At 56.1% G+C, this 23,727-nt stretch overlaps 4 protein-coding genes across 7 annotated transcripts; 2 read left to right on the forward strand and 2 right to left on the reverse strand.

Annotated features, from left to right (window-relative positions):
- Positions 1–1,135: 1,135 nt before the first annotated feature.
- Positions 1,136–5,588, forward strand: MLST8 (MTOR associated protein, LST8 homolog). The gene is made up of 8 exons (XM_066198238.1): positions 1,136–1,389; positions 1,496–1,547; positions 1,618–1,780; positions 1,874–1,949; positions 3,727–3,879; positions 3,972–4,096; positions 4,513–4,676; positions 5,069–5,588. The coding sequence occupies exons 1-8, from the start codon at positions 1,261–1,263 to the stop codon at positions 5,185–5,187; spliced, it is 981 nt and encodes a 326-aa protein (XP_066054335.1). The 5' UTR covers positions 1,136–1,260; the 3' UTR covers positions 5,188–5,588.
- A 3-nt stretch (positions 5,589–5,591) lies between these two features.
- BRICD5 (BRICHOS domain containing 5) lies at positions 5,592–8,095 on the reverse strand. Its single transcript, XM_066198239.1, is given in 5 exon segments — positions 5,592–6,073; positions 6,572–6,725; positions 7,603–7,710; positions 7,876–8,077; positions 8,079–8,095. Coding segments are annotated over 5 exon segments (576 nt in total). The 3' UTR covers positions 5,592–5,978.
- Positions 8,096–10,503: 2,408 nt separating this feature from the next.
- On the reverse strand, positions 10,504–13,962 carry PGP (phosphoglycolate phosphatase). The gene is made up of 2 exons (XM_066198300.1): positions 13,242–13,962; positions 10,504–12,574 (listed from the first exon to the last, which is right to left on the reverse strand). The coding sequence occupies exons 1-2, from the start codon at positions 13,960–13,962 to the stop codon at positions 12,249–12,251; spliced, it is 1,047 nt and encodes a 348-aa protein (XP_066054397.1). The 3' UTR covers positions 10,504–12,248.
- Positions 13,963–14,158: 196 nt separating this feature from the next.
- Positions 14,159–23,696, forward strand: E4F1 (E4F transcription factor 1). Of its 4 annotated transcripts, none has more exons than XM_066197803.1 (14): positions 14,159–14,493; positions 14,871–15,010; positions 15,139–15,235; positions 15,861–16,066; positions 16,269–16,389; positions 16,658–16,810; positions 17,272–17,438; positions 17,741–17,968; positions 18,258–18,369; positions 18,969–19,186; positions 20,299–20,497; positions 21,109–21,269; positions 22,004–22,066; positions 22,568–23,696. In XM_066197803.1, exons 1-14 carry the CDS (start codon positions 14,358–14,360, stop codon positions 22,913–22,915), a joined length of 2,349 nt encoding a protein of 782 aa, XP_066053900.1. In that variant the 5' UTR covers positions 14,159–14,357; the 3' UTR covers positions 22,916–23,696. The 4 variants fall into 4 exon arrangements, with proteins under 4 accessions (XP_066053900.1, XP_066053901.1, XP_066053903.1 ...); XM_066197804.1 differs by having other exon boundaries at positions 18,261–18,369; XM_066197806.1 differs by having other exon boundaries at positions 17,744–17,968.
- The last annotated feature ends 31 nt before the right edge of the window (positions 23,697–23,727 follow it).

The following is a 23,727-nucleotide window of genomic DNA, read 5'->3' on the forward strand; positions in this document are numbered from 1 at the left end:
GTGCGTGCCCGGTGTCGGTTCCCAGTGCCCGTTTGGGCTCGGTGTGTGCCCAGTGCCCGCCCCCGCCCAGCGATGCCCGTTGTGTCCTCTGTGCCTGGTGCTCGGTGTGTGTCCAGCGTCCCACGTCCTGTGCCCAGTGTGTGCCGCGTGTGTGTCCCATGTCCAGTGTCCCGTGTCCAGTGTCCCGTGTCCCGTGTACAATGTCCCATGTTCCATGCCTGGTGTGTGCCCAGTGCGTGTCCCATGTCCCACGTTTCATGTCCCATACTTGGCACCTGGTGTGTGCCTTGTGCCCAGTGTGTGTCCCATGTCCCATGTCCCGTGTCCCGTGTCTCGTGTCCCTTGTCTCGTGTCCCGTGTCCCATGTCCCGTGTCCAATGTCCTGTGTTCTGTGCCTGGTGTGTGCCCGGTGTGTGTCCCATGTACTGCGTCCCATGTCCCATGTCCTATGTTCCATATCCCATATCCCATGTCCCATATGCCATATCCAATGTCCCATATCCCATATCTCATATCCCACGTCCCACATCCCACACCCCATATCCCATATACCACACCCCATATCCCATATCCCATGTCCCATGTCCCATGTCCCATGTCCCATGTCCCATATCCCATATCCCATATCCCATATCCCACATCCCATATCCCATATCCCATGTCCCATGTCCCATGTCCCATATCCCATATCCCATATCCCATATCCCATGTCCCATATCCAATGTCCCATATCCCATATCTCATATCCCACGTCCTACATTCCACACCCCATATCCCATATCCCACACCCCATATCCCACACCCCATATCCCATATCCCATATCCCACATCCCACATCCCATATCCCATATCCAATATCCCATATCCCATATCCCATATCCCATATCCCATATCCCATATCCCATATCCCATATCCCATATCCTATATCCCATATCCCATGTGGCCCGCCCTTTTCCCGCACTGCGCCCCCTGGCGGCACCGCTGGGAGCGCTCCCCCCTCGCGCTGTGGTCTCGCCTGTCGCCCCCCCGGCCCGGCCATGGTCCGTCCCCCGGCCCCGCTCCCGCGCATGCGCACTCCCGCCGGACGCGGCTCTCGGGCGGCGCTGCGCGCACGCGCAGAGCCGGGAACCGGGAGCGGACCGGGAGCGGGACCGGGGCTGGGACTGGGGGGACACGGGCAGGACCGAGACCCCGCGGGGTGACAGACACCCCGCAGCCTTTCGGGAGTCCCCCGAGCGCGGGCGGGGCGCGGCGGCACCATGAACGCGGCGCAGGGCACGGTGGGCAGCGACCCGGTGATCCTGGCCACGGCCGGCTACGACCACACGGTGCGGTTCTGGCAGGCGCACAGCGGCATCTGCACCCGCACGGTGCAGCACCAGGACTCCGTATCCTTCCTTCCCCGCCGCCCTGGCAGCTCGGGGTCGCCCCCGCGTTCGGCCCCCCGGGTGGGGCCCGGCTGATGCTCCGTACCGACCTTAACGGCGCCCGCAGCAGGTCAACGCCCTGGAGATCACGCCGGACCGGAGCATGATCGCGGCCGCAGGTGAGCGCTCCTGCCCCGCCGGGCACCCCTGGCACCGGGCCGGTGTTCACTCGCTGCCCGGTGCTCGCAGGGTACCAGCACATCCGCATGTACGACCTCAACTCCAACAACCCCAACCCCGTCATCAACTACGACGGCGTGAGCAAGAACATCACCTCGGTGGGCTTCCACGAGGACGGGCGCTGGATGTACACGGGCGGGGAGGACTGCATGGCCCGCATCTGGGACCTCAGGTGGGCACCGGGGGGTTCCCCCTGGCCGGCAGCACCCCCGGGCTGTGGGGCCGATCTCAGACCCCTGAGCTCCTCTCCCTCGCTCTGTCACAGGTCCCGGAACCTCCAGTGCCAGCGCATTTTCCAGGTGAACGCTCCCATCAACTGTGTCTGCCTGCACCCCAACCAGGTGAGGAAACTGCCTCCTCTGGGGTTTCCCAGCTCAGAGCATCCTGTGGAATGGAGCTTAAAGCGCATCCCATACCAGTGTCCACTTTCCACTGTCCCAGGCTGCTCCAAGCACCATCCAGCCTGGCTTTGGACGCTTCCAGGGATCCAGGGGCAGCCATAGCTTCTCTGGGCACTCTGTTCCTGTGGCTCCTCTGGGTAATCCTGAGTGGCCACAGAGATGTGTCCCAGCAGAAGATGGGGTACAACAGAACACGGCCTGGGGGCTTCACACCATGTGTGTCTGCTGATGGCCTGGTGGCTGTTGCAAAGGGACAGCACAGGGACTGCACTGAGCTCATCCTGTGAATGGAAATGTCCTTGGAGCAGGCTCTGCCTCCAAACATCACTGGGAATGGAAGCTGGAAGAGTGGGGGCAGCTGGGAAGCTTGAGGGTGACAACACTGCCAAGGAAAAGCATCCTGGGGCCTTTGGCTGACTCCTGATTCCCTTCAGGTCAGGTTTGGTTGAAGTTCATTAGTGGACTCAGCAGCTGTTGCTGAGCAGAGGGAGTTTGGAGGCTCTTGAAGAGGCTGAAGGGAGCAGGAGCAAGGCAACCAACAGGGATCAATCAGTGCTAATGGCCTGGCTGGGCTTGCAGGGCTGTGGTTTTGCCTGCAGACAGGGCCCTGCAAACCTCTGTAAAGTCCTGAGTAATGGAAACGTTCCCTCGTGTTTCATTTGGCAAAGGTTTAGTTTTGCAAATCAGGAATTTCAGACTAAACTTGAGATGGGTTATTTGGACCAGACTGTCCCAATGCTCTGGTAGTGTCAGTGCTGTGAGAGGGTGTTATGTTAAATGAATGTTGCTGAACATATGTCTTAGATGGGAAATAATCCCTGACCCAGATGCTGCCGAGGTGCAGAGTGTTGGTTTGTGAGCAGAAGGTGGTTAATTAGACCAAAGGTGGCAGCATTTGTTCGGGCAGTTCTGTGGCTCTGCAGTTCCCTCTGCAGAGATGCTCATCCAATTATCCAGAGATTACTCACGGCCTGAGTAAAGCCATGAAAACTTTGGATTCAGCATTTACACCTGCTGAGAGGGGGCTGAGGGTTGAGGAGCCCAGAAAAGACTTTTGTGCAGTCAGATAAATGCATTGAGTGGTGTTTGTGTCCTCAGAAGCAGCCTGTGCTCCCAGGTACAGGATTAGGTGTGCCTGATGACCTGATCTCCTCCAGGGATTCTGCTAAAATTATGGACAGCGCAGGGCTGTCGATAAAGGCTGGGTTTGAGTGGAGACATGCCAGCATTGTCTTCTGCTCTGAGCATGGGATCAGAGCCAGGACTCCTGCCCTTGGCTCTTGTCCTTCCCCTGAGAAGGGGAGGGAGAGAGAAAAACCCACTTCAGGTTGTGTTTTTCAGGTAGCTGCACCCTTGAGTGCTTCAGTTGTTCAGTGGCCAACCTGCCTCTTAACTCTGCCTCAGACGTGCTGAAAACCACTTGGCTCCTGTGGGTGTCGTTTGGAGCTGCAGCTGTGCCACAGCCCTGGAACTGGCACAGCTCTCTTTGCTCTGGGCTTTAGAAAATCAGCAAACCCTTCTGGGGAGGGAAACAGCCTTTTGCAGGGTGTCATGGGCCTCAGGACTGGGCTGGGACAGGGTGTGAAACAGCCCTGAGCTGGGGAGAGAGGAGGCAGAAAGCCAGAGCAGAGCTCCAGTGGTGCTCCACGGGCACCATGTGGGTGCCAGCTCCAGGCTGCTGCAGTGTCTGCAGAGCTGTGGCCATGTGTCCCTGCAGGCAGAGCTGATCGTGGGCGACCAGAGCGGGGCCATCCACATCTGGGACCTGAAGACTGACCACAACGAGCAGCTGATCCCCGAGCCCGAGGTGTCAGTGAACTCGGTGCACATCGACCCCGATGCCAGCTACATGGCAGCTGTGAACAGCTCGGTGAGCTCCCCCAGGCCGTGCTGGGCGGGGAGCTGGGCTGGCTTTGGCTGGGTGGCACCAGCCTGGGCACAGACCCTGCTGTGTCTGTGCAGGGAAACTGCTACGTGTGGAACCTGACGGGCGGCATCGGCGAGGAGGTGACACAGCTGATCCCCAAGACCAAGATCCCGGCACACAACCGCTACGCCCTGCAGTGCAAGTTCAGCCCCGACTCCACGTGAGTGTGGAGCCCCTCACCTCCCTCCCAGGGCACCTCCTGTGCCCCCAGCTGTGCCCCCAGCTGTGCCTCCAGCTGTGGCTGTCACTGTCCCCGCAGTGCAGGTCCCCAGGGAGGAGTGGGGCAGCAGGCAGGGAATGTGGCACCACAGGGTTGCTGTCAGGGTTGTCCCACTCATGCTCCCTGAGCTCAGCAGGGTTTGCTGCCAGGAGCTGTTCTACAGCTGGGATCCAACTGCTGCAGTGTGAGCTCCTTCACGGAGTCTGTTCAGCTGGAATCTCCTAAATCAGGAGATCTGATTGCAACGGGGGCAGGTCTCCGGGCTGTCACTGGCCCTGGCCCAGGTCTGTGGTAACGAGAGGCCCACAGGGAGACAGTGACTGATGAGATTGTCCCCACATGCCTCCTTCTTGCAGGCTCTTGGCCACCTGTTCTGCAGATCAGACGTGCAAGATCTGGAGGACTTCGAACTTCTCTCTGATGACAGAGCTGAGCATTAAGAGCAACAACCCTGGGGAGACATCCCGGGGCTGGATGTGGGACTGTGCCTTCTCTGGGGACTCCCAGTACATTGTCACAGGTGAGGCAGCACCTGCCTGCAGCAGCCCTGGCTGTACATGGCCAGAGCCTGGGGCACAGCGGGTGTGAGGTGGGAGCACCCAGTTCTGGAACATTTTGTGCTGCTGCAGTGGGGCAGCTGTTGGAGCTGGGGAGGAGATCTCCAGCTGTGCTATTCGTCCCACAGTTCACAGGGTGTTAGTCCCTTAAACACACCTGTGATAATTTCCACACTCACTGCCCTCCAAAAGAACTAAACCCCACACACAGAGAAATGCACTGAGCTGCTCTGCCTTGCTGGTCACCACCAGCCCTAAGAAGAAAGTATTTCTTATAATGATAGTAAAAAAGAATCTTAAAAGGTAATATATATATATATTTATATCCCCCTTTTCTTTTCACTCTCTACTGCAGCCTCCTCTGATAACCTGGCCAGACTGTGGTGTGTGGAGACAGGAGAGATCAAGAGGGAGTACAGTGGCCACCAGAAGGCCGTGGTCTGCCTGGCCTTCAACGACAGCGTGTTGGGATAACGGGCATTTGTGTCAAGGACAGGACCTCTGCTTGTTTCCCCTTGCCTTGCCAGAGCCTCTCCAGAGCCTGGGACATGTACTGTACCCATCCCCTCCCACATGGAGAGGGTTGGGGCTCCCACAGGAGCAGCTGCAGCTGCCTGGGGTGAGACCAGGCTTCAACTCCAGGCAGGACATTGCCGAAACGTGTGTGGCCTCTGAAGGAGGGCATGGGAGAGGGACACACGATTCTATTGCAGGGACACAGGTACAGTTCACCTGCAGGAATCCCTGGGGCATCGGCTGCTGACAACTTTGGATGTTCTTGTACCCCAAAGTGGGAAAAACAAATAAAAGTCAGCCTTTGCAAGTGATGGGAGAGGCTGAGCAAAGAGGAGAAGCAGCTCTTGGTTTGCAATCCCTTTATTCAGAGTGTTTCACAGAGCGACTTGGAGAGCTGCTCTCCTAAAGCCAACCACCCCCCAAATGTAACAACAACCACCTTGTGTTGAACAGAGCCTGGAGCCCCAAATCTCCAGCTACTTCCCGGGATTCCTCTAGCCTGGGTCTCCTAATTCCTATGGGCGAGGCACAGCCCTGGAGCAGAGCTGCAGAGTGTCTGTGCTGAGCAGAGGCCTCCTGTTTCTCTAAGCTCCCCTGATCCTGTTTCTCTAAACTCTCCTGACCTGCAGCACGGAGTCAGCAGGAAGCTCTGGGGCTGTTGCAGGTGTTCCCTTCCTCATGGAAGTCAGAGGCTTTTCAGGAATCCAGTTCAAGTATGAGGGCAGAGAGGGCGGCCGTGGCTGCAGCACTTACTCAGGCAGGTAATAGAAGCAGATGGAGACACAGATGTTGTTGGGGAAGCAGATGTCAATGCACAGGTAGATGAGGCGCTGCCTCCCCGGGCCTGCCAACGAGCAAGGACAGCAGTGAGAGCAATGCTTTGGTCCTGCAGCCACAGGGTCCCCAGGGATGCTTTGGTCCTGCAGCCACAGAGTCCCCAGGGAGCTGAGCAAGGGGAAAGCCTCAGGGAATGACCTTTCTTATTAAAGCTGGAGTGAGACGGAGCAGGCTGACAGCTCAGCAGGCTGCTTTGGCTGAGGATGAAGGTGACAGGGATTAACCAGTGATGTCTCAGGGGGACAGCTCTGCGTGCTGGCTGTGCTGTGCTGCTGGGGGCAGCTCAGAGCCCATCCCGGTGCCACAGCTTAGGACAGGGTGGGTGTGAGCTGGCACTCGGGGATGGTGAACAGTGGTCTGATCGTGCACTAGAGGACACCTGTCCCTGTCCTGGGCCTTGGCAGCCTGTCCTGGGATGCATCAGCTGTTGTGCAGCAGAGCCTGATCCTCTTAGAGGTGCTAGAAAAGCTCTTGCTTCCCCTGCCAGGGGAAGTGGCCCACTTACCCTGCCCTCTCCGCACCCAGAAGATAGATGTGTGCTCACACAGGGCCTGCACAGCCTCCCCCAGGCCCCTGGGCTCCACCTGCTCCCCTGCCACAATGCCCAGGAACTCCCGGTAGAACTTGGTCTGGTTGTTGTGGTGGAGCAGCTGCTCAGCCTGAAAGAAACGTCCCCGTTAGCTCCTCCCAAGGCACTTTGACCCTCCAGCCCCACAGCCCTGCTCTGGCTCCCAGGGCACCCCAGGAATGGTCTGTACCCCAGCAGCTCCCAGGGTGAGGCTGCCAGATCTCATTTTCTGTCTGGGCTGCTGGTAACCCCAGCACTACCAAGTTTTATTTCCATTTAGGAACCTCAGGTCTGGGCAGGTGCTTTCCTCTCCCTTCATCCCCTTTGGGAGCCTGTGTTCCTGCACTGCTCTGGGAGTAAGGTGAGGACTAAGGAGCCCCCAGGAGCCACTGAGGAAATGGATAGCAGATGGCAGGGGCATAAATGTGCCTTTCTGTCTTCTGGAAATGGAATCTGCCCCTGATCAGGCATCCACTGACATTCTGTTCTGAGGGTCTGTATACATGATCACCTCCAACTTTCTTCCCTGGGAGTTGGTAACAAGCCCCCTTTGTTTTTCCTCCCCCAGATTTTTGAGCAGGTAACAGAATCCAGTGGGAGCAGGTCCTGCAGGAGCCCTGCTCTTCCCCTCCATGGGACACATCCCCCTGCCCCAGCGGCTCAGCTGCTTCCCACAGGAATCAGGGTCCGGATAAACCCAGGAGCTGCTGCTCAGAGCTGGCTCAGAGCCCAGCCTGAGGACACAGCTCTGCTCCTGTGAGCAATGAATCCCTCAGAACAGGGGCTGCCACTGCTCTCCCTCAGAACAGGGGCTGCCACTGCTCTCCCCACCCGGGAGAGCCCTGCCCTGGATGCTTTGGGGTAGAGAGTCACCCCTGCAAATCTACACAGAGGAGAACGTTCAGCAACCCTGTGCAAAGCCCAATCCATCCCCCAGACATCCCAGGAATGCTGCAGCAGCTGCTCACGCTGTGCTCAGAGGTGTTGAGAGCCATCTGCAGGGTCTGCAGGTCCCAGGGGTCCATCCTCCTCAGGTAGCAGGCTTGCTGCTGCAGCGCCTTGTAGCACACGTAGCCCTGTGGACACACGTGCCCCTTGGAACAGGCAGCACACACCCACTCCTGCCCCAGAAAAGCCCTGACATGGACATTCTCCCCTCCCCTGCTCTGTGTTCCAGGACTAAAGGTGCAGAGAAAGGCAGCAAACAGGAGCTGAGGAGGCAGGGATGCCCCAGCACTCACGTTCCTGCTGTCGTACAGCACCACGGCGCTCAGGTTGCTCTGCGAGGTGACGTAGTAGGTGACAGTGCTCCTGGCCTTGTCCACCACGGCTGTCTGGTTCCTCAGCGGGTCCTGCTGGCCCTGGAGCGTCACTCGGACGAGCTGGGAGCCAGCCTGGGCATGAGCAGTGGGAGGGCAGCCCCCAGCACCAGCTGCTCTGTGCAGCATCTCCCACCACCATCCCCAGCTGGTCCTGTGCTGGCCCCTGTCCCTTGTCTGATTCAGCAGTGGAGAGGAGGAGGAGGCTCTGACCCACGGGAAGGATGATCCACAACTCCATCCTCACCCCCAGTGCCCCTCATGCCAAAGGCACCAGGTGCTGCTGGAGGAAAGGGCTGCCAGGCTGTGCCACAGCCCTGCCTGCAGCCTGGCAGCACCTCCCTGCCCTCCTGCACCTTCCTGCATCGTCCAGGGACTGATCCAGCCAAACTCGACCCAGATCTCAGCCCTCCCATCCCTCCTGGGAACTGCTTCCCACACAGCTCAGGGCTGCAGGCAGGAGGAGGCTGCCTGCCCAGATCAGAACCCCTTACCTGGGCAGAGCTGGGGGAGAAGCTGAGAACCCCCATGACACTGATGCCAACAGCTGCAAAGAACAACAAGGCAACAGACAGGATGATCCAGAAGGTCCTGGAGGGAGCTGGGAAGTGTCCTGGGGCCCTCCTGTCCTGGGAGCCAGGGCAAAAGAAGGTGGAACAGGAGTTAAAATTGACCCTTCTGCCAACTCTTCATCAAACGTCTCCAGCTCACGACACAAATCCTCGTGCAAACTGTCTGGAGTGCAGAGCTGCCAAAATGCAGCACCTGGAATAACGGAGTCTTCATCCCACAGCGCTGGAATTCCAGATCCAGCGTCCTGGTAACCAGCACTGCCACAGCCTGGAAAGCTGCAAAGCCCCCAGGGCAGGGCTGGAGCAGCAGCTTTCTAGACACAGGGAACAACAACTTCAATTATTTTGGTTTACAGCAGAAATCCCCAGCGGGACCGTCAGCATTGGAATCAGACCCTGTGTGGAGTGACCCCGCTTCTGTTCTTGGCTGTGCTGGATTTCCTTGCTAAGTTGTTCTCCATGAGACCAAGGAAAAGAGCTTGGCAGTGCTGTGACATTTCTATTGGCTCTATTAATTTACTTTAGTTCTTATACTGGAGCAATTAAATTTAACTTCATGGCACATAACGGGATTTTTACGAAGCAGAAAATGTGCTTTCAATAATCTCAAACACAGCCCACATTTAAAAAATAACCTGTTTCTCAATCCTCTGAAGGACAGAGAAATCCAACCCATTCCCAGGATTACATGTGCTCCAGCTGCACGAGGATGGGCTCATCCAGCCTTTGGACAGTTAAAGGGAATTCTCGCTGCAGGAATAGGGAATACTCACTGCAGGAACAGGGAACACTCACTACTGGGACAGGGAATTCTCACTCCTGGGACAGGGAATACTCACTGCAGGGGCAGCAGGGCTGGCACCATCCCCTCCATCCATCCTCCACTTCAGGCGAGAACCTGGCTGCTGCTGCTCTGCCTCCTGCCCATGCACAGCCTGGGCATGATCCCGGCTCCAGGCACACCTGGGAAACCTGAACGTGTGTCCGTGGGACATAAATACCTGTCCCTCGCAGGCAAAGGGCTCCGCAGGAGGGGGAAAGCTGAGGCCAGGGCAGGCGGGAGCTGAGCGCTGCTGTCAGTGCCCGGCGCGGCTCTTCCTGCTCACCCCCGGCACGGGCAGGAGCCACAATCGGGCCCTTTGTGTGCCCTCGGGGCTGGCACGGCCCAACACGAGCCCAGGTGAGGCTCTTTGAGAGATCAGATGACCAGAGGACACTGGCAGCCTGCCCTTGTAGCAGCGGCAATTCCCACATTTCAACGGGAACTCGGTGATGCCGGAGCCCCGTGGGCTGGAGCCAGGTGTTGATCCCGCTGTCCCAGACACACCTGTGCCACCCTCGGAGGAAAAGGGGCTGTGACACAAAGTCACCACCACAGTCTGTGCTGCTCTCACACTGTCACCTGTGTGTCCTGGCCTGAGAAACTCCCTGTGGGAACAGCATTCCCTGAGCAGTCCAGGAGCCCCCCAAACGTTCCAGACCTGCCAGCTAGACATAACAAAGGTGTGGAGGCAAGGAAAAGCTTCATGTGACATCTGTCCAGGGAAAATGCAGGTTTTGGACATTTTCCTATCAAGCATAGCCTCATGCTGAACAAACTGGCTGAAGGGAGCCCACAAGAAAGAAGGACGGACTTTGGCCAAGGGCATGGGCAGGACAAAGGGGAAAGGCTTCACTGCCAGACTTAGATTAGATGTTGGAAAGAAACTTCCTTGTGAGGGTGGGCAAGCCCTGGAACAGGGTGCCCAGGGCAGCTGTGGCTGCCCCTGGACCCCTGGACCCCTGGCAGTGCCCAAGGCCAGGCTGGCCAGGGCTTGGAGCAGCCTGCGACAGTGTGAGGTATCCCTGCCCATAGCAGGAGTGGCACTGGATGGGATTTAAGGTCCCTTCCAAACTGCATCCCTGACTCCCAGGATTCCCAAAGCAGAGCTGCATCAAAGCTCACGGAGATGAGACCACACAATGAGACAACACTGGGGAGAGCAGGTTTGAGAGTTTAATGGAAATTCAAGTAGAGGATTAAGAACCATTTGGAAGTCAGAACAGAGTTTTGAAGCATGACTGACACCCCCACCAGCACATTCCAGCATCCCTGAGCCCAGGCAATGGCTCCCTTTCCAGCAAGAACCCTCAGCAGGGACAGAGCTGCCTGAGGGATGCTGGACTGTTTCCTGGCCTTTTCCTGACATATCCTGACACAAAAAGCACCAGATACAGAGACTGAATCCAAACCCACACTGTTACATCAGACACGACCTGCAGTGAGTCCATAATGTCCTTCTCCATGTCACCCAGATCAAGGGCAAGTTCTGCTTCTGGGACTTTTGCAGTCCCTCATCTGGAGAGAGGAGCAGGGAAGAGATTACCCACAACTTCCACAACTCCAAATTACAAACAGCCTTTCAGAGGTTCAGCCACTGCTCAGGGAACACCGAGACCCTCTGGACTGCAGGGTTATTGCTGTACAAACAAGGTGACAAGTTACCAGGCAGGAAATGGCATCAGCACTGCCCGAGCTCCTCAGCTGGACAGGAAGGAAAACCAGTGCTTAAATTCAACTGTAGATACTGGAATCTATGGAATAAAAGCCTGTTATTTGCATATATAATTTTCAATTAATTCTGTAACGCAAAAGCTTTCACTGTGGGATTTGGGCAGCACAAAAACCATCCTGTGGTGAGCCCCTCATTGCCCAATCCCACCTGGAGACCAAATGGAATCATCCCTGAGCAAGCGAGCACCCCTCCTTACCACCCACGGTGCCCAGGCCCTGCTGGCACACACGGAAGATCTGAACCTCAGGGATGGAAAGGAAGCACGAGCTACTGCCACACACAACCAGGACTCACAGGGCTCCCTGTGCACAACTGTCCTAGGCATCACAGCCATCCATGGGCTGAGCAGGAATTGGGATTGTGCAGCTGAAGCCAAGGCAAGTGGCTCGCTGGTGCTGAGGGAAGTGCAGGAGCTCGGTACGCATCGATCCAGGGATTTCTGGGAAGCAGCAGGAGGGAAGGACAGCTCTGCATGGCTGCAGACTCTCTGCATTACCAAATGCAATGGGTTAGGGGAATTAAATCACTGAAGTACATTCCTCTCATCCTCCCTCTGGGGGAAACAAGATAAATTATCATAGACTCTAATTATAATTTAAATATATTCTGCTCTATCTTTATGCTCAGGGAGTGCCTGTGTGTACATGCACTTTACACACACTCGACCTTGGACAGACACTGTGTGCAGCAGCCAAGGTCTGGAAGCGTTGGGATCATCCCAATCTGCATCACAAGTGCAACGTGCAGTGGTCAAATGAAGGAGATGCATTTGTGTGACCTGACGTGGGGCTGTGCCCCTGAACAGGGCCACACCAGCTCTACAAGTGTTTCCAAACACAACCACAGTTACTGCACATCCCAAGAGTCGTTCCCCTGAACAAACCGGGCTGAGTCATGGCCCAGCCTGGCCAGGACATGATCCTTCTCCTCAGATCAAGCAGCTCCACACCCCCAGCTCAGCCCAGAGGACCCTGTGGAGCACCACAAACGTTGGATCGATGCATTTATAACTAAACCCAGCCCCAAGCCCCAGCCCCTTCATTCCAAAGTGCATTTCAGACTGAGATGTAAACAGAATCATATGGAGAGGACAGAGAGGAGACAAGCTAAGGGTTCTAACCCTGGGGAGTATCTAGTGCGTGTACGGCTGTCACTGCTGCCGCCCCCGTCACTCGCCCAGCGCCGGGAGCAGGTCGGCGATGCTGTCGACGTAGTAATGGGGGACCAGGTCCTGCCTGGCGGGACAGCCGCTGTCCTGGTGGCCCCGCACCTCGTCCAGCGCTGTCACCCCGGTCAGGGTGAGCAGCGTGGTGAGGCCGCAGGCGTTGCCCATCAGGATGTCCGTGTCCAGCCGGTCGCCCACCATGATGGTGCGCGCGGGCTCCACCGGGAACTCCCCGGCCACGCAGTCGAACATGAAGCGGTTGGGCTTGCCCACGATGAAGGCCTCGCGCTGCGCCGCCGTCTCCACGGCCTTCACCAGGCACCCCGTACCTGAGGGAACACAACAGAAGCAGGGATTAGGGCAGGAGGATCTCAGCCTTCACCAGGCACCCCGTCCCTGTGGGGAACAGGAGCAGGGATTAGGGGCAGGAAGCTCTCTGCACAAGCCAGGACAAACCTGCTCAGGACACGGGAAATGTGACAATGCCTCGGCTTTAGGGGCAGAGGGAGGGGTCGTTCCCGGGAGAGGTGGTGCATAAAGCCTGCCAGGAGGTTGGAAATTCCAGCCTCCAGTGTTAAAAGATAAGTCCTATCCGCAAGGACAGGGTCAATAAGGATTCTCTCTCTCTCAAGGGTGCTGTAGAGGAGGAGAGGCACCGGGACACTCAAGCTGCCTCAATGAATCCCAGGATAGCTGGAGCTGGAGGGGGTCTCTGGAGATCATCCAGTCCAACCCTCCTACAAGGCAGGGTCACCTGGATTAGGTGACACAGGAACGTGCTTAGGCCAGTTTGGAACGTCCCCAGAGACGAGACTCCATGACCTCCCCGGGCAGCCGCTCCAGGGCTCTGCCCCTCCCCACGGGAAGAAATTCTTCCTTAGGCTGAGATGGAACTTGTGTTCTACCAACATAACACCGAGATGTGACGAGCCGCGGAGCCGAGCACGGAGACCCTCCCCAAGCCCCGGGACCACCCCGTCCATCCGCCCCGCGCACCGGGGATGCCGGCGCCGCCCTCGAGCGGCAGCCGGTGGTCGCGGTTGGTGCCGACCAGGAGGCATTCGGGGCCGCCGCGCAGGAGATACCGCAGCGCCTGGCACAGCTTCGCGTAGCTGAAGTGCTCGTCGAAGCCCACCAGCACGGCGCGCACGGCGGGGTCCAGCGGCGCCTTCACCCAGTCAGCGGGCGCGGGGCCGGGCAGCGCGGCGGGCCCGGTGCCCAGGTGCGGGATGCCCACGGCCTCCAGCTCGGCGGCCAGCGCGGGGCTGCCCAGCACGTAGGCGGCGGCGCCGGGCGGCAGCGCCTGGCGCAGGTAGCGGGCGGCGCAGAAGGCCGAGCTGAAGACATGCCGGGGCTCGGCGGGCGGGAAGCCGAGGCGCCGCAGCTTCTCCACGTAGGCCGCGCGCGTCCGCCCGCTGTTGTTGGTCACGTAGCACAGCCGCTTGCCCGCTGCCGCCAGCTTGCCCAGCGTCTCCGCCGCGCCGCTCACGGCCGCCTCGCCCCGCCACAGGACGCCGTCGCAGTCGAAGAGCAGCGTGTCGGCGTTGGCGAGCACGGCCCGCGCCGCCTCGCCCTCCAGGCGCCGGCAGCGCCGCGGGCCGCCCGCCGCCATCGCGTCCGCCATGGCCGCCCCGAGCGCCCCATTGGCCGTACCGCCCCCAGCGCCCGCCGGCCGCGCCTCCCCATTGGCCGCACCCCGCACGGACCGCGTCCCCATTGGGCGGCGGGGCCCGCGGCCACGCCCACCCCGCCGGGAGCCGGCGCCCGGTGTCCCCTCCCGTCCCTCCGCACGTCGCCGCTGATGGGGCCCCGCGCGCTGCGCTCTCATTGGCCGCTCTGCCCCAGGGCCCGCCCCCCAAGCGCTGCTATTGGCCGGGGCGCCGCGGGGCTCGTTCGGTAACGCGTTCGGGAACTCGGCGGTAACTCGGCGGGAACTGCCCGGGCTCCGCTCCGGCGGGGCTCGGGGCTCGGGGATCACCGGGGGGAGCGGAGGGGCCGCGCTCCGACACCGCCCGCCGCCGGCCGGAACCCCCCGCCGAGCCCCGTCCCGTTGTTATGACGACACGGCCGTAAAGCCGCCATCTTGCGGCGCGTTGCGACACGGGGGCCGCGATGGCAACGGGCGCGGGGCCGGCGGCGCTTACGGCAGGAGCGGCCGGGCCGGGCCGGGGCGCGGCCGCCGCGGGCTCCGGGTCCCCCGCGCCCCCCGCCGCCCTCATCGGCCTCCCGCCGCCCTTCGGCGAGCAAGGTACCGCCCTCACGGCGCCCCGGCCCGCACAGCCAGGCCTGGGGGCGGCGCGGCCCGCTGGGTGAGGGGGCTGGGCCGGTGCTGTCAGCGGGGCGGGAGGCGGTGGGGTATCCGTGTGCCTCGCCCGGGTTGGCCGCGCTCCCCTCCGCCGTCCCCGGCAGCTCAGCCGCAGACAGAGCGGCGGTGCCGGCTGTATCGCGGTGCCGGGGGAGGCTGTGGAGCTGCCCCAGCCCGGCTGGACGAGGTTCCGTACCGGCTGCCCCGGGGTGGCCGCGCTGGAGCCGGGAGCGGGGAATACACCGGCCCCTTCACCCCGAGCCCATCCCGGCACCCCGGGGGCCGTGTCCCGGCCCCGCTCACCCCGTTTCCCCCCGCAGACGAAGATGATGTGCACAAGTGCGGGCGCTGCCAGTCGGAGTTCAGCTCGCTGGAGGAGTTCGTGCAGCACAAGCTGCAGAAGGGCTGCCAGCGCCCTCCCGACGCGCTCGCCGGCCTCCTCGGCCAGGAAGGACAAAAGGTGACAGCGCCTTCTCCGAGCTGGGGCTGGAAATATTTAAGATGCAGCGGTCTGTTGGGTTGGAGGGGAGGGAGCAGCGTGTTTAGATGAGCAGAACCGGCCTGCCGAAACGTGCTCTGTGCCAGCAGGTGGTTCCTGCCGTCGAGGAGTCCATCACTGTTGCTCACATTGTTGTGGAAGCATCTTCCATAGCAGAGGAGATCAGCAACGCCTCGGCCATCGTAGGTGAGCTCTGGGATGCCTGATACCTGTTCCCTCATCTGTGTCCTCTGCTGATGGTTTGGGCTGTGGTTGGCTGGGTGACACCTCTATGTCACCGGGATTTGGGGCGGGCTGTTCCTGCAGAGAGCTCTGGGAGGCAGCCCTGGGCAGCTCTGCAATCCTCCCCACATCAGGGGCATGGAATAGTCATGGAATGGGTTGGGAGGGACCTCGAAGCCCATGCAGTGCTACCCCTGCCATGGCTGGGACACCTTCCACTGTCCCAGGCTGCTCTAAGCCTTGTCCAGCCTGGCCTTGGGCACTGCCAGGGATCCAGGGGCAGCCACAGCTTCTCTGGGAATCTGCCAGGGCCTGCCCACCCTCACAGGGAACAGTTCCTTCCCAATATGTATTCTAAATCTACCCTCCTTCAGCTTAATTAATACAACTAATTAATACAAATTAGATGTTAAACTCTATTCCAGAAGTGCCCATTTTATGCTGCCATAATGAGAAGGTTGCCATAAAGAGTTGCAGGTTTAAAATACCTTTTCTCCTTCTTTCTGCATGAAATGCTGAAAGAGCAGATGGTTTGTTGGGTAAAGCTGTGTCCTGTAAAGAACCCAAGTGTCTCCCCACCTTTTCCCAGGCAGTGGGCACATCAAAGAGGTCATTGTGGCAGGAGACCATGTGTTTGAGAACCCCAATGGCCACGTGGATGGGGAGGTCAGTGAGGAGCAGGGCAGCCCTGAGGAGCAGGAGCAGGACATTTCCACCGAGCTGATCAAGGTGAAGCTGCAGGTCAACAAGGAGGGGAGATATGTGTGTGAGCTGTGCCAGAAGACATTTAAAACTGTGAGTATCTGCTTTTTAGGGAGCCTTTTAGGCTGGCTGTAAACTTAAGAGATGCTAAGAGTCAGTAGCAGTGTGCTTTAGTGCCAGCTACACTTTCCAGAGGGAAGTTCTGCTTTCACAAGGAGCCTTGTTGTTCTTTGCAGCTGAAATGTAAAATCTTTAAACTGTTTGGAAGGTCTCTTAAAGGAAATTCTTTCCCTAGGCCAGCATCCTCAAAGCTCACATGATCACTCACAGCAGCAGGAAGGACTATGAGTGTAAACTCTGTGGGACTTCCTTCAGGACAAAGGGGTCTCTGATCCGACACCATCGGCGGCACACGGGTAAGACTTCTCCAAAATAAGAGATCCTTGTTTCTGGAGCTGCCTGTGGTTATCCATTTGCCTTCCAGTGGAATTCCTTGCTGCTTCCCATGTTTTGCTGAGCTGAGACCATTGAGCTCCCCAGCATTTGGGGTGCTGGGAAGCAGTGGAAGGTTCAGGGATAGGCACAGTTGTGTGGAAAGCTGAACATGTTCTTCAGCCTCTCACACAGAGCTGATCCTGGCAGTGCTGGCTTTCATATGGTTGTCTTCATTCTTGTCATTTCCAGATGAAAGACCCTACAAATGCAAGAAATGTGGGAAAAGCTTCCGGGAATCGGGAGCTTTGACTCGGCACCTTAAATCTCTGACACCTTGCACTGAAAAAATCCGCTTCAACATGACCAAAGAAATAGTTGTCAACAAAGATGATCTGCCATCAGGTACTGACATCAGTGATGCTGCCAGGGCCTGCCTCCTGTCTGATAAAGCCAAACCCTCACAGCACTTGGAATAGAAATTCCTCTGGCACAGGTTGCCCAGAGCAGCTGTGGCTGCCCCATCCCTGGAAGTGTCCAAGGCCAGGTTGGGCAGGGCTGAGATGATGGAAGGTGTCCCTGCCCATGGCAGGTGTGGGACTGGATGACCTGTAAGATCCCTTCCAACCCAAGCCAACCCATGATTCTTATTTATGATAAAAAGTATTGAGTTTATATCTTTTATACCAGAAAAAAATAACTTATAAAGCAAAGCTATTACCTTGATGCCGGGTGTGGACTCAAGAACTTTTGAGAATCTGGTACAAAGGTGGCATTAACAGGCACCTTGTGCTCTAAGGCAGGTTTTTTTGGGGCACAGGGAGATGTTGAGGGGTGCATTTCCCCACGTGGCTCATCCCTTGCAGGATCCTGCAGCTCCAACACAGACACCATGTCCTCGATAGCGAGCGAATCCATCGAGGCCTCCCCTGTCATCCACCTTGTGACAGATGCAAAAGGCAACGTGCTCCATGAGGTCCATGTCCAGATGCAGGAACTTCCCGTGGTGGATGCAAAACCCCTGGAGCCAGATGTGAGTGTTGCTTGTCTCAAACACCCTCTGTGTGCTTTATGCAAAGAATGTTTCATCTCGTGAGCAGAAGTGTCTTGGGTACTGACAGTAAATCTGAGTGGGGTTTCTGTGTGGGCTTTTCATCCCCTGGGTTGTCAGAATGCAGATCCCCCTCCTCTTCCTCCTCAGCCCAGGCTATTCCCTGGCTGATCTTTCAGCCCCATAGCCCAGCACTGGGCACCCCAGAGAGAGTGACCCTGGCAGCAGCGTTGCTGTAAAAAAATATGGATTTGCTGTACCCAACTTCCTCTCTGTTCCTTCAGCAGCCGCATCCCGAGGAGCTGCAGTGCGAGGGGGAAGTGAACAGTGAGAACCTGCTGAGGCAGGCCATGAGGAATTCGGGAATTGTCATCGAGAGAGTGGCTGTGGAGGAGGTGCAGAAGCCGGATGAACCTGTGGCAGCTGCTCCAGAAGAGCTGGAGGACAAAGGGGTGGACATGGAAGAGGAGCCGTGTGGGGAGGAGTGTGCCAGACTGGAAGGAGCAGAGTCTGTATGTTTGTATTCCATTAGCACATTAATTTTTTAACCTTCCCTGTCTTTATTTGGTTGTGGGCAGCACTGTTGTCCTCACGTGTCTCTGCCATGCCTGTGGCTTTTTGTCAGGTTTTAGAGTTACCTTGTATAGGTGTGATTTAAGGGAAGTCACACACGTGCTCTTTCCACAACAGAGATTTCTTACCTGTCAAAGTTGGAGTGTTTAATTGGGAATTTGGGTAGCAGTCGGAACTGGACACACCAGTACAAAAAGAAAAAGCAGTTTTTTCTCATTTTCTGTCCAGCAGTCAGCTGCAGAAAGAACCAACGGGTACAAACGTTACATTTGCTCTCACTGTAATGAAGCCTTCAATGAAGCTGCTGCCCTGGAAACTCACAGCAAGAGTCACAGCACAGGTAACTCACAGCAAACTCACAGCACAGGGAAAGTGCTGCTGGGGCTGCTGTGTGACACGAGCTGTGGCTCAGTGACTTCAGCCATGTACAGCTCCTCTGATGAGGAGAAACTGCAGGAGCTGGGCCTGGTCAGCCTGGAGAAGGGAAGGCTGAGAGGGGATCCCATCAATCCACACAAATCCCTCCCAGCGGTGTCACAGGATGGAGCCAGACTCTGTTCAGTGACAGGACAAGCACCAATGGCCAAAAACTAAAACACAACAAGTTCCACCCCGACATGAGGAGGAACCTCCTTCCATGACACAGGAAAGAGCAGAGCCCTGGAACAGCTGCCCAGGGAGGGTGTGGATTTCCCTCAGGAGACATCCCAAACCCACCTGGACATGTTCCTGTGTCACCTGCTCTAGATGATCACCAGAGGTCCCTTCCAACCTCAGCTATTTTGGGGTTCTGTGGAAACCCACACACATGGTTGACAATACAATTCCTCTCCTTCTCCAGGTTATGTTTTGTAACAATTCAGTTACACCCGCACCAGCTCCTTGTGCTGCAGGATCATCACACACATCAACCACACATCCTTCTCTCTGTCCCTCTAGAGTACAAACCTTTCAAGTGCGAGGAGTGTGGCAAGGAGTTCACCAAGGGCTACCTGCTGAAGAAGCACCAGGAGGTCCACGTCAACGAGCGGCGGTTCCGCTGCGGGGAGTGCGGGAAGCTCTACAAGACCATCGCCCACGTCAAGGGCCACCGCCGCGTGCACTCGGACGAGCGGCCCTACGCCTGCCCCAAGTGTGGCAAACGCTACAAAACAAAGGTGGGCCCCCCTCAAAACCCCCTCCCTGCCCTCCCCAGAGCCAGCCTTTGCTCCTCAAAGTGCAAGTGCCAGCTCGCCTGCCTCATAGAGGATGCCCGGAGAAGCTGTGGCTGCTCCATCCCTGGAAGTGTCCAAGGCCGGGTTGGCTTGGAGCCACCCTGGTGTTAAAAACGAGGTTCAATTTCTTGGTAAATTTTAAGAAATAGGTTTGATAAAAAAATAAGGCAATTAGGAGACAGGAAAAAAGCGAAGTACGGCCAGGCTGGGTGACTTGGTATTTAGCCAAGTGCACACCTTGCTATTTCAGAGGCTCTTTTAAAATACCCTTTATATTTATGAATAAAGAGTTTAAATACCCTTCATTCATAAGTACCTCTATTCATTTCAATATTTGTGAAAAGCCAATCATACGGTATGTATTTATAACACTGGGATGGTGGAAGGAGTCCCTGCCCATGGTGGGGAGCAAGGAGTTCCTTAAGGTTTTTTTTCCAACCTAAACCATTCAGTGATTCTGTGATCTAAAATTCAAGAAAGATGTTTTGGTTTAGTGGGAAAAGAAGGACAATCTTTGTAAAACCATCACACTTCTGAAGAAGCTGTTCCTTCATTTTGGATCAAATGTGTAATAACAGTGTCCTGGTTCTGGCCAGGATGGGGTTAATTTTTGCAGTAGCCAGGAGGGTGCATGGCCAGAACGTTCTGGTGTGGGGAGAGGGGCTCCTTTTGTCTGTTTATCAGGGCAGGTGAATTGCTCAACTCTTTCTTGTACCCTTTGTCATCAGTAGTGTTGTTTTCTTATCTTATTTCTGTTCCTGGTTAATTATTCATATCTCAATCCGTGATCTTCACCTTTTGTACCTCTAATTCTCTTCTTCAGCCCACTGCAAAGGGAGGGGGAGAGGGAGAGGGGAAGCAAGCAAGTGGCTCTTGATTTGGAGAGTCTTGGTGAGAGCCCTGACTTGGGGAGTACCATTCCTAAACCACCACCCAAGGAAATCATCCTTGTGTCCTATAAGAGACATCGAGTTCCACTCTGGGACCTAAAACCCTTTACCTCCGAGTTAGCCGTGTCCTTTCTGAGCCCTACCCTTGCCTCCCCGTGTGTGCAGAACGCCCAGCAGGTGCATTTCCGTACTCACCTGGAGGACAAGCCCTACGTGTGCCAGTTCTGCAGCCGGGGGTTCCGGGAGAAGGGCTCTCTGGTGCGCCACATCCGCCACCACACCGGAGAAAAGCCCTTCAAGTGCTACAAGTGCGGGCGCGGCTTCGCCGAGCACGGCACCCTCAACAGGCACCTCAAAACCAAAGGTGAGCACGGCTGCCCTGCTTGGGGGGAGCCGGCTCTGGGCTTGGCTTTGGGTGGGAATGGTGGTCAGGGTGGGTCTAATGACCCGCGTGGAAGCGGGGATGCTCTGGGAGGGAGATGCGTGAGGAAAGTTGTCTCCAATAATCTGGTTTGGTGGGATTAGTTGCACTGGACTTGCTGCTCCTTTAGCTCCTAAGCAGGGATTTACAGGCTTCTTCAGGTGGTGCTGATGGTGTTACTCCAAAGGAATGGTACAGGTTTACTGGAGGAAAAAACGGACTTTTGTTGGAGATACTGAGATGTGTCAGCAGAAAAGATCAGTGATTTAAAATACACGCAAATTCTTCCTGTATGTTCTTTACACATGGCTTGGAAACCCTGAGTGGTTTTACTACCTGAATTTACCCATGTGGTGTTTGGCATTTCACTGGAGAGCTGCTCTGCTCCTGATGTCACGTGGGTTCTTCTGGGCTGTTCCTTGGCTTGTCCTGATGGGCCAAGAGCCCCTCAAGTGACACTGGTCACTTGTCCCCTAGCTCGTACTCTGTAGCATCTTCCAGCTACTATTAGAGATTAGTCACAAAAAATGATGTTTTTCTGGACTGCCATGCAGGTGGCTGCCTCCTTGCTATGAAAGAGGTGGAAGAAGTGATAGCGTCAGAGGAGAGTCAGTCTGCTGACAACCTAGCAGCCACGGTCCTGTCGGAGGATCCTCACACAGTTCTGGTGGAGTTTTCCTCGGTGGTGGCAGACACCCAGGAATACATCATCGAGGTGAGAAGGGGCAGCCAAGCCTGCTCATTGGGAATTTAGCACAGGATTTAGTCAGGAAAAGCTCTGCAGTGGTTCATGTTCCTGGTCTGGGCTTTTGGGAGAAGGTAGAATAGGCTCTGGCCCAGGAGTCAGTGGGATTAGCCTTGTTTGGGCTTCCCTACCCTCCCCAAGTGCTGTGTGTGCCAGGAAAAGGAGAAGGGGAGACTAACAGTGATTCAGCAGGAGGCTGAGCCTGAGAACTTCTGACCACATCAGATTTTAGGTCCTCACAGGCTTGCTTCAGCTTTCCCTCCTATTTTCTCCCATTTCTATTTTTCTTACTTTGTCCCAAATAATCTCTGTTGTTTCTAACAGAGGCTGCCAAAAGCAATGAATTCTGTATTTCACTTTCTCCCCTCCCTCACACAGAGCCAGTTCTCATCCCAGCAGGGTAACACAGCTCAATTATTGAATGCTGCTGTAGTTTTTCTCCAGTAGGAGAAAAATCTGCTGCTTGGCCAAATCCTGCTGAGGGAGGACATTCTCTTTCAGTTACTTGTGAACACTGTGCATTCATTTCAAGCAGTTCCTGATAATGGGATTGGGAGAGAATGTCAAGGAGTTGTCTTTGGAGTAGCTACTGCATGTGGGGGGAACAGAAAGACCCGTGTAAAAGATCTTAGTGAATTATATCTTAGTGATAAAATTCTTTTTATAAGAACCCAGAAAGGGAATCATCTTATTTTGTCTTTCAGACTTCTACTGAAGACATGGAGACCAGCGAAGCCACTGAAATAATAGAGGGAACAAGACATGAGGTAAAGCAGTCCTTCAGTGACAGGAGGGGTGACCCTGTCCTTGTAGGACGCAAAAGAAAGATGAGAAACTGCAAATATTTCAGAACACAAAGAGCATAGAAAAAAGAGCTTTATTGTCTAATTCTTACTACTTTTTATAAAGTGTTCCAATGCAGACTTAACATGGTTGGTGAATAGGAACAACACCTCTCTAATCCCATTGGTTAAACCAGAGAAAGAGCAAACACCACCTGGAGAAAGATTGTTTTGAGGAAGGAGAGTTGTTTGCCAAGATTGTTTTGAGAAGCTTTCTTGACAAATTTTTCCTTGGGAAAAAGTTAGCAGCTGCTAGCAGGCTAAAATCTCAGACCCAGAAGTACCAGGCTTCACATGACCCATTCCAGCTGGAGCAGCCTGGAACACAGAGCTGCAGAATGCACTGCTGCACCAGCGCAGTGATAGGTGTCCTTAATTCCCCCAGTCAATGCACCCACGTCATTGCAGCGCCCTGTCCCCTCGCAGGTGGACAGCCACATCATGAAGGTGGTGCAGCAGATCGTCAACCAGGCCAACTCGGGCCACCAGATCATCGTGCAGAATGTCACCGTGGCCGAGGGAGCCGCGGCCACCGACGCCGCCGACACCATCACCATCGCCACGCCCGAGAGCCTGACGGAGCAGGTGGCCATGACCCTGGCCTCGGCCATCGGCGACGGCACCGTGCTGGCCACAGAGGGCGGGCTGGCCGCACAGGAGGCCACCGTCACCATGGTGGCCTCCGAGGACATCGAGATCATGGAGCACGCGGGCGAGTTCGTCATCGCTGCCTCGCAGGAGGGCGAGGTAGAGGTGCAGACCGTGATCGTGTGAGGGAGGGCAGGGCAAAGGGCCTGGCTGCTCCAGAGAATGTGGGGGAATGTTCTGGAGAGGAGTGGCTTCATGGGATAGGGCAGGCCTAAAACAGGATAGGACAGGCCTGAAACGGGATAGGACTGGCCCAAAACGGGATAGGACTGGCCCAAAATGGGACTAAACAGGCCTAAAATGGGATGGGACAGGCTTAAAACAGGCCAGGGCAGGTCCAAGGTGTTCTCAGTCTAAAACCAGTACCACAAGTTGAATCCTCAGCCTGGTCACACTGAGGAGACTGACAGGTCACAAGTGGCACTCAGTATTCTGTACAGCAGCCTCAAATAAAGGAAGATCCTTTGGGAACCAGCCCCCTCTACCCATGGGACAGCAGTGGTCTAGTTTTTTAAAAGGATTCAGGAAGTGTAGCAAATCTGTGGGGGTCTCACAAGGGATTATTTAAATATATGCATTTGAAACAAGTTGAGGAAACCAAACCTAAGGAGTTGTGGTGTGTGTTAAGCACCACTGAAACACTCTCATGCCTTTAACCTCACTCCTTCCGGCCTCCCAAGGCATGGTACTGCAGTATTTCTCTTTTCTTTGATATCCTGGACAAGTAGCCTTATGTACTGGTCTATGAATGCATCATTGTACCCTGCAATGCCAGCCAGGCTGCTCTGAGAGCCAGCCTGGGGGATGGAAAGCCATATTGTATAGGAATTTGGTTTTTTTAAACCATATATGGATTTTTAATTGTGTATTGTACAGATTTGGCATGTAAATAAATACATTTTTAAAAATAAAATTATTTAAAGTTCTTACTATATTTT

This window comes from Chamaea fasciata, unplaced genomic scaffold (assembly GCF_029207755.1).
Source record: "Chamaea fasciata isolate MVZ Bird 193981 ecotype frontalis unplaced genomic scaffold, bChaFas1.0.hap1 SCAF_16, whole genome shotgun sequence".
Lineage (NCBI taxonomy): Eukaryota > Metazoa > Chordata > Aves > Passeriformes > Sylviidae > Chamaea > Chamaea fasciata.

Excerpts from the sequence above, each read along its gene's own strand:
- MLST8 (XM_066198238.1), top strand. The coding sequence starts at position 1,261 with ATGAACGCGGCGCAGGGCACGGTGGGCAGCGACCCGGTGATCCTGGCC. Across the intron at positions 1,548-1,617 it reads GAGCATGATCGCGGCCGCAG|GGTACCAGCACATCCGCATG; the intron begins GTGAGCGCTCCT and ends CGGTGCTCGCAG. Across the intron at positions 4,677-5,068 it reads CTCCCAGTACATTGTCACAG|CCTCCTCTGATAACCTGGCC; the intron begins GTGAGGCAGCAC and ends TCTCTACTGCAG.
- PGP (XM_066198300.1), bottom strand. The coding sequence starts at position 13,962 with ATGGGGACGCGGTCCGTGCGGGGTGCGGCCAATGGGGAGGCGCGGCCG. Across the intron at positions 12,575-13,241 it reads GGGCGGCGCCGGCATCCCCG|GTACGGGGTGCCTGGTGAAG; the intron begins GTGCGCGGGGCG and ends GTGTTCCCTCAG.
- E4F1 (XM_066197803.1), top strand. The coding sequence starts at position 14,358 with ATGGCAACGGGCGCGGGGCCGGCGGCGCTTACGGCAGGAGCGGCCGGG. Across the intron at positions 18,370-18,968 it reads CAGCAAGAGTCACAGCACAG|AGTACAAACCTTTCAAGTGC; the intron begins GTAACTCACAGC and ends CTGTCCCTCTAG. Across the intron at positions 19,187-20,298 it reads GCAAACGCTACAAAACAAAG|AACGCCCAGCAGGTGCATTT; the intron begins GTGGGCCCCCCT and ends CCGTGTGTGCAG.